At 37.9% G+C, this 8849-nt stretch overlaps 2 protein-coding genes across 3 annotated transcripts; one reads left to right on the forward strand and one right to left on the reverse strand.

Annotated features, from left to right (window-relative positions):
• The first annotated feature begins 560 nt into the window (after window positions 1-560).
• Window positions 561-2863, forward strand: LOC137940996 (pentatricopeptide repeat-containing protein At5g18475). Its single transcript, XM_068786179.1, has 2 exons — window positions 561-2409; window positions 2521-2863. The coding sequence occupies exon 1, from the start codon at window positions 601-603 to the stop codon at window positions 2119-2121; it is 1521 nt and encodes a 506-aa protein (XP_068642280.1). The 5' UTR covers window positions 561-600; the 3' UTR covers window positions 2122-2409; window positions 2521-2863.
• Window positions 2864-3163: 300 nt separating this feature from the next.
• On the reverse strand, window positions 3164-6498 carry LOC137940997 (uncharacterized). 2 transcript variants are annotated; one of them, XM_068786180.1, is made up of 5 exons: window positions 6304-6492; window positions 4901-4978; window positions 4241-4316; window positions 3535-3602; window positions 3164-3451 (listed from the first exon to the last, which is right to left on the reverse strand). In XM_068786180.1, the coding sequence occupies exons 1-5, from the start codon at window positions 6397-6399 to the stop codon at window positions 3380-3382; spliced, it is 390 nt and encodes a 129-aa protein (XP_068642281.1). In that variant the 5' UTR covers window positions 6400-6492; the 3' UTR covers window positions 3164-3379. The 2 variants fall into 2 exon arrangements, with proteins under 2 accessions (XP_068642281.1, XP_068642282.1); XM_068786181.1 differs by lacking the exons at window positions 3164-3451; window positions 3535-3602 and adding an exon at window positions 3608-3651 and having other exon boundaries at window positions 6304-6498.
• Between the last annotated feature and the right edge of the window lie 2351 nt (window positions 6499-8849).

An 8849-nucleotide genomic window follows, 5' to 3' on the forward strand; every position in this document is an offset into this window, starting at 1 on the left:
GAAAGGTTCGGAAATATCTCATACTTTTCTGTCAACCCGGAGAATCTTTGCTTACGTCACCACACTCCTCTTTTAGCGGGAAAGACAAATACGATAGATTTACAAATAGAAAAATTTAAGAACAGGGCGACCGGGTCCCATGTACGGTCCGAACCTAACGCCAGTTGTAACTTTGAAATGAGCTAGACAGGGTTTGCCGGTGCCTACCCGAGCAATAATTTTGATTTAATGGATTTCGGAAGGAGAAATCGGGATGAGGGTCCCACATCATTGGTGGGTTCCTTTGAGGGATTCTCTAGGACCAGGGAGCCAAAGTGATGAGCACGTTCTTATTATTAGTTGATCAAATTCTAAACTCCGTTTTATTTACAAATTCGGTTGTCATGGCACTGACCTCTAAACTAATCCTGTAGTTGGAAAAACACCAGGGCCCACAAATATGCGACAAATATGATCGATCGTACCATATGCCAATGTATTATTCAATGCCCAATTTTCCATTCTCTTAAACTTTTGTGGTCTTTTTAACCACGATCTCGCCCAGGGGACCGGGCCAATAAACTGGGCTACTCGGCTCTCTGTGTCTAGTGTTCCACTCTCATGGTTTCCGCCTACTTTTCAAACTCTCTCCACCGTTCTCTCTCTTCGTCCGTGAGACCATGGATCTCGCCCCTCCAACACCTCAATTCCACCACCGTGCTACGAGATCCGCCACCCGCTACCACCTCCCTCGACGAAGCGCCCACCAGGTCCAAATTCATCTCTCACGAGACCGCAATTACCATGATCAAGCGTGAAAAAAGCCCTCAAAAAGCATTACAGATATTCAACAAGGTATCGGAACAGAGCGGGTTTAATCATAATCACTCTTCCTACTCTGTCATCCTTCACAAGCTTGCTTTATTTAAGAAATTCAAAGCTGTCGACTCTATTCTGCGCCAAATGACTTTTGAACCTTGTAAATTCCACGAGGGTCTCTTCCTCAATCTCATGAACCATTTCGCTAGAGCTTCTCTACATGAGAAGACTCTAGAGATGTTTTATGCGATTCAACCCATTGTTCGCGAAAAGCCTTCGATGAAAGCTCTGAGTACATGCCTTAACCTTCTGATCGAATCGCACCAAATCGACCTGGCAAAGAAACTGCTCTCGGATGCGAAAAACCGGATGGGACTTCTGCCTAATACTTGCATTTTCAATATTTTAATCAAGTACCATTGCAAAAACGGCGACCTTGATTCAGCTTTTGCATTGGTCGAGAAGATGAAGAAAGGAAATTTTTCTCTACCGAACTTGATTACTTATTCTACTATTATGGGAGGTTTATGCGATGAAGGCAAACTCAATGAAGCAGTTGAGCTGCTTGAAGAAATGATTTCATGCAAAATATTCCCTGATGCTTTAACTTATAACATTTTGATTACTGGATTCTGTAAAGTAGGGAAGATAGAATCAGCCAGGAAGCTATTCGGGTTTATGAGAAAAAATGGTTGTCTTCCAAACCTATACAATTATTCAGCTTTAATGGACGGGTACTGCAAAGAAGGAAGATCGGATCAAGCAAAGGAGGTGTTCAACGAAATGTCTAACTGCGGAGTTCAAGCTGATGTAGTCACTTATACCACTCTAATTAATAGTTTCTGTCGTGTTGGGAGGGTTGATGAAGCCATCACATTGTTGAAAGCCATGCGAGAGAAAAATTGTAGACCCGATACTGTGACCTTTAATGTGATTCTTGGAGGACTTTGCAGAGAAAAAAGATCTGATGAAGCAATTAATATGCTTGAAAGATTGCCTTTGGAGGGCGTATATCTGAACAAAGCAAGTTATCGGATTGTATTGAACTTCTTGTTGAAGGAAGGGCAGCTAGATGGGGTGATGACTGTTTTGTGCTTGATGTTTGATAGGGGTTTTCGGCCCCATTTTGCAACCTCAAATGAGCTATTGGTTGACTTGTGCGAGAATGGAAGGATTAGTGACGCTTGTATGACGTTGCATGAATTGGTGAAGGTGGGATTTCAGCCTCTGTTGGATTCATGGGTGCAATTGACCGAAGCAGTCTGCAGAGACAGGAAGTTGGTCAAGGTGTTTGATTTTCTGGATGAATTAATCATCTCATAGAGAGTCTTCACACAAGGATGGTGCAAAGTGTGATGCTTATCGTCTTGATTAATGAAAGCTGTCCCGAGTCGCTCAAGTCCCGTAGAGAAGATTGGTGAAGCCTATGTTACCGAAAATTTTAAGGGAAAATGCCCAAAGGCTGAAGGAAACCTGCAACATACAGCACTAGCTGCCTAGTATTGCAGCAAAACGGCTAAAAGTATTGCCTCAATGTAAGATATAAGACTGCTCCTTATCGGATCCTGCAGATGCAATTCTCCCCAACTGACCTGGTAGTGCTTGGTGAAGGTGAATGTGCTGCCAAATCCGAACCTGTCACTTGGATTATTAACAACACAGATCATATAGTTTATCTGCTGTTTTATGTAGTTTTTCACTGATAATCCCCTACTTTTGCAGCCGCTGGTTTGTATGTCTATTGTTAAGGATATGCTTAGCCAAGACTTGAATGGCATTGTAGCTGAATTTAACTATTTGGATGATGACTAGCAAGCCTCAAAAGGAATTATGGATGACAATCACAGTCTTAAACCGATCAATATCATACACACTCTACTACTCGATTGCGACGTCGGGAACCTCCTCAAAAGCCACAGCAACTGAAAAAGACAAAGGCCAGCGGATACCTGAGAATGAGCAGCAGTGACGTTTCTATTTCTTTCCCGTTAAATCTGTTTCGTATGGGAATATCATACTTAAATTACAGCGACAAACGTAGTAGGTTCTGTGCTGGTTTATTTTCCTTCTTGTTTCTTTTCTTTTCTTATGTTTTCTTAACGATAGACTTGGATTGACATTGAAGCTTGTAGTTTTAAGAGGAATCAGCAGACTTTAAGAAACACAGACTTTTCAGCTGCTCTTTCTTTCTTATTAGGCAGCCGAACTTAACAATTTTCTGCTCTGTTCTCGTTCTTCCTAATAGTTGTGCAACTAAATATACTAAATTTTGCTAAACTCCCACACAGAAAGAGTTAAGATTTAAAACCCAGCTCTTGTATGAGATCAGCCGAGGAAAATATTCTCAAGAAGAAAGCTTCGATTTCATTCAGTTAAGACCTGATTTTACAAGAAACTTAAGGCTATTTGTCGCTGTATCATTTAAACATATTTTGCAAGAAGCCTTTCAGGGAACATTCTCAGGAATAACGCTTGGGTTCATGACAACAGAAGCTCTTTGTACATTAGGTACTGCATTTACAACAAAAAGCCTCATTGATCTCTTGAAACCACGGTAGCAGTCTTTATTTCTTCAGACAACTTAAAATATCGAGTATCTGATTCCCAGGCCATTGCATGTTAAAATCAATCCCTTTATCTGGTTGAGATATTCCTGAAATCACACAGATGAGCACTTAAGGGGAGAAGAGAGGGAGCGAGAGCAGGAAAGAGAGAAAGAGAGAGACTTAAAATTACCCTATAATGTGGGATATACAGTAATCCTTTTCTGTCATACTCTCTCCTTTTGTCAGGATCACTAAGAACTGTTAGCAGGAAGCAGTATTTAGTCACGTTGGCCCAATGCACTTCTTCCTGAAGAAGTTCATGGGGAAGGAGGTAAAAACAACCACAAGGAGTTTCATACGTCCATGACCATTTTTAAGTTTTCACATCTACTATAGCATAAACTGAGCTGCTCAATACAGGTTACTGGGGAATCTAGTCAACAAAAACTCAAGATTTACGAACTTTCAGAAAACACACATAAGGATGAGAGACAATTTATCAAGGAGAAGAACTCACATACTCATAAACAAATTGAACCTTTCCACATGCAGTTGGTTCCTTTTTTTTTTTTTTTTTTGAGAAAGGTAGTTCCCTCATATTTTAACAATCTTATATGTAACTCATTCATGATAACACAACACAAAAAACAAAAACAAAAAGCTTCCTCAGACTATCTTCAACTATTTTAACTTTCCAGAAGCAGACAAATCAACAGTTCTGGTCATCCCGGATGGAAGAAACTCTCGAGAAAAATGTAATGGCTTGTACAAGAAACACAGAGTTGCATGGGCAACATTAAATTTTATTCAAGCAAGAAATTCTTACAGGTGATAAGAGTACTCACCAATAAGCCTTTTGGTCAAACATTCAAGACGAATAAAAAAGAAATAATCACCTTCATAAGCCTCATTGATCTCTTGAAACCTGGAGGTTGTGTCGTCCTCGTTTTTCCGTTTATCCGGGTGCCATTTCTGTAGATATGCGCAAAAGCAACACCCAAAATATACTATATTAGCCTATAAAATTATCTATTTCCAAATAAAATCAATTTTAGGTGTTCTGGTCATACTTTTTTATGTTGGTATAAGAAAGAAGTCAAGTAAAATGAAATGAAGACTCCATATCATTTCAACATATTTTGATAAAATACCCCAGTATCTTAAATGCTTGAATAATATGAATTGTGTACTGACAGACATTCTGCTCTAACTGTTGCAGAAAAACTAAAAACCACCAGGTCAATTGGCCAAGTAAGTGTCAGCAATGTAGGTTTTTCCCTTAAAACTAGGTAAACCATGAGATAGAGAGAAAACTACACTGCATGCCTGAGCTATGATTTTTCTTAAATAAAGAGTGTTAAAGTATGCTGCAAAATAAAAGGAGATTACAGCTGCACAGAAGCTGCTTGGAGCAAGAATATGCCCAATTAAACAGCGAGAGGAGAAGAATCAAACAGAATTTCAAATAATATTGAAGCAAAACAACCCAAAAAATGAAACTTGTCCAAAGAAATAAAGAAGAGAAAAAAGATAATAGGCAGGCTGCATATACAAACCAATGCAAGGTGGATATAATTGGATCGAATCGTTTCCTCTGATGCATCATAATCGAGTCCCAGTATTTTATAGTAATCCTACAAAGAAATGTGAAACAAGTTAAAGTTAAAAATGAAAAGTGAAAACTCCTTAAAACCTATGGAAGCAAATTTAAAAAATAAAACCATCTCCTGGAGGCAAATGAAGCTACTATTGGAATATAATAGCTTAAAAATATGTAACAACTATTCCGTGCATCCAGTGATCCACCACCTTAGATAGAAAGTCATACAACACAGACCTGTTATAACATATATACATTTTTAAATAAAACCACATGTTGCATGAATTGAAAAATGATAAAGCAAAAGCATGCCAGAAGGGAACTTCAGAAAGATCGAGGTCCGTTTTATCTACATGTTTCACAGTCAATAAGAAGAAGAAAAGGAAAAGGTATTTAGTTATGAGATTGTTTGAGCTTAACGTGTAAATAGATAATAACACAAATCCCACTGAGCAAAAAAATATTAAGAAGATGTTACAAACTAAGAACCCCCTGGCTAAGCTCCCGTTTAGCCCTTCCCTTTGTTACTTCACTACCATGGTTTTTTTTCTTTTTAATTGACTAAAGGAGCATAACTAGGCCTGAAGAGGAGATGACACGCAACCTCCTCCAGCAAAGTTTGGGGGAAAAAAAACTCAAGCCAAGAAAACGTTGATGGTACAAGTTGAAGCTCCTATCCATAGTATTGTATTTCTCAGTAAAATCATATCCCCATTTTCTAAGGAACAAGAATGGAACTCTTCAGTCTAGGGAGTTTTTCTTTCTTATATCACAAGCCACGATAAACGGGTCCTACCACCAAAAAACACCAGCAACACATATTAATTACACACATCAACGAGTAGAAAGTGAGCATACACAAAAAAAATCTCTGGGACTGAAACGAATAATTGAGTAGCCAATACATATTGAATCCTAGCATCAAGGGGAAGAATTGCTCCGAATAACCAACTCCATGAAATAAATAAACTTAATGAAAACAAGTCGACACCGACCACCATCCAACAAAAGGAACGCACACAGAAAAATATTTTCTCACTCATACAACCTACCAAAAGTTGAAAATGCAACATTTTGAACGTCCAAAAAGAGAGTCACCAACAAACAAAAACATAGCGGAGAACAGAATGGTCTGGGAAGCAGTTTGTATCACACATTATAAACTGAAGTAAACACCGACGAAGCAATTTATTCTCCATATGCCTCTTTGCTTCATCCACGGGAACCACTCTACTTATGACTCTCAGACTCTCATAATAAAGAGAAAATGAAAGTAAAAAATAAGATCCCCGCCAAAAACTTAAAAAAGAAAGAGAGGCGAATCGTAGTGAAGCAACTAACAGGAGCACCGGGTCTTACCTTAGGTTTTGACAAAAGAGAAAGGAAATCGAAGTCGAAGGGAGTCTCCCGGAAGGGCCCATCTTCGTGCTCAAGCTCTTCTTGCTCCCACACCATTGTCTTTTAACGTTCTCTTCCAGCTCTCTGAAACAGGCCGAGAACGACAGTTTTCAGTGTTCCCGCTTATTATTTATCACATCTCCGGGAAGACGTAGAAATTTCTAGATGTCGGAGACGATTTGAAAATATGGCAGATTTTTGTCACACTATCGGGTGGCGTCGTGTCACGTCGTTGGTCCTAGGTATATGGAGCACATATATTCTATTACTTGCTTTATTTGTGACCATTAAAAGGATATTTCGTTACCCAATTTTCTTCACTTAGCCAGTTATATGGCTGAATAAATGATAAATAAAACTTTCAGATAATATTTATAAACCATCATAAATTCATTAAAACATAGAATACTGTAAAAAAAATAATTAAGTATATAATAAAATAATCTTTAGTCAAATATATATTATGTAATAGGAATATCTTTTTCTTACAATTAACTTGAAATAATCATCTTAAATAAATTAATTCAATTTCAACTCATCCTTGGGTGTGTGTAGATGAGTTCAAGTGCACTAGAAAACATATTCCAGTGTTAGTGCCCCCAAATGAAAAGTATGATATAAACAAGAGAATGAGTAACATTTTATAATATACTTAAATAGAACATATACCTAAACAAATAATTAACCAAAGTAAACATGGTTACTACACTTATAAGTGATTTAATGTGTAGTATTATAATATATTAATATCCGAATTAATGATAAACTATATTATATTACTTAATGATTATAGTTTATTATAAATTAATATAATAATTACGTGTGACTATAATAAATTACTAAAAATAAATAATTAAATAACATAAGCTAATATAATAAATATTATTTTTTTAATAACATAAGATATGTTTGAACATTAAAAAGCACTAATTTAATTCAATAATAAAAATTTAATATAATAAATAAATTTATTTATTTATCAATAACATAATATAAATTTGTATGTATTATTAATTAATAATATATTGTCACAAAATTTAAAACCATTGGTTTAATTAATTATAGCAGTGGGATAATTAAACCAAAACAATTTATCAAATATTTATTTTAACAGTATTTTAATTATGACCATTAAATTACTCATTTAATATAGTAATTATAAATTGAATTTATTAAATAAATAAAATAATTATTTATAAATATAAAATATAAAATATTATTTTTATGACGATTGTTTAATTTTTCCTAACTTAGGAAAAATTAATCCATCGTCTTCCTCACGACATGTGTCGTCTTCCGCAGTAGTGGGAGACTACAGTGACGCTCCAATAGTACGCCAAGAGGGAGGCCATTCGTGCTCTGCGAAAGACGTCAAGAGAGAGAGGAGAGGGAGGAAGGCCGAGGGGGGGTGGTAAATAGCAACACGCGCTTCAATCGTTTGATTCACAAAACAGGTTGGAATCCAAATTACCTGTTTTTTGCCTGAGTAAATGAATTGATGTGATTCACTTGAACTGTAATTAAGTATACACTAAGGGGGGGTTAGTCCACGATGAAGTGAAAATGAAGTGGAAAATTGAATTGAAGTGAGATGAATTACTTCTACTTCAATTCATGTTTGGGTATTAGTGTAAACGAGTTCAAGTGGCTGGAAAACAGATTCCAGTGTTAGTACCCCCAAATGAAAAATATGATATAAAAAAAAGAATAAGTAACATTTTATAAGTAATATGGAGGTAATTCATTCCACTTCATTGTGGATTAACCCCCCTCCGAAGTGGAATGAATTTCCTCCGCATTACTTAGTTCATTTAATTTATGACGTTAATCCAGAATGACTTGAATTGAAGTTATATAACACCATTTCGCAAAAACGGAGAAAAGCTGTTTCCAACTTATTTTGCGAATCATCGTCAGCTTTCCACGCGCGACGCGCCGTGCTTCTTCCCCGCCTCTCGTCAGCCTCTCAGAGCCCCCTTGGCCTCCCTCTCTGCGCCCCCTCAGCGATTTTTTTCCTCCCTCTGCCCCCACCCCCGTCGGCCGTCCTCCCTCTGCCCCCACCTCCGTCGCAGAGCACGGGAGGCTCTGTCGCAGAGTCCCTCGGCCTCACTCTCTTTCCGCACCCACCCACCCCCCCCCCCCCCCCCCGCGCCCCCGTCGGCCTTCCTTCCTCCCTCTCTCGACCTCCGTCGCAGAGCACGGGAGGCCAGAGCCCCTTGCCCTCCTGGCTTCTCTTCTCTCTCGGCCTCCCTATTTTCTCCCTCTCGGCGCACCAACGGAGCGTCGCCTCCGTCACCGTTGCCCGCCGCCATCGCCGTTGCCCGCTGCCGTCCCGTTGCCAAGATCGCCGCAGAGGAAGACGAAGACGATATTTAATTTTTCCTAAGTTAGGAAAAATTAAACATCGTCATAATTGGTTTAATTATTGGATAATTAAACCATTAATTTTTTATTTTTTTAATATATTATTAATTAATAATATTTAAAATGTATATTATGTTATTGAT

Source organism: Aristolochia californica, unplaced genomic scaffold (genome assembly GCF_029961685.1).
Source record: "Aristolochia californica isolate CCGP_79_NKW_82.1479 unplaced genomic scaffold, dmAriCali1.0.hap1 SCAF_9, whole genome shotgun sequence".
In the NCBI taxonomy this organism is placed as follows: domain Eukaryota; kingdom Viridiplantae; phylum Streptophyta; class Magnoliopsida; order Piperales; family Aristolochiaceae; genus Aristolochia; species Aristolochia californica.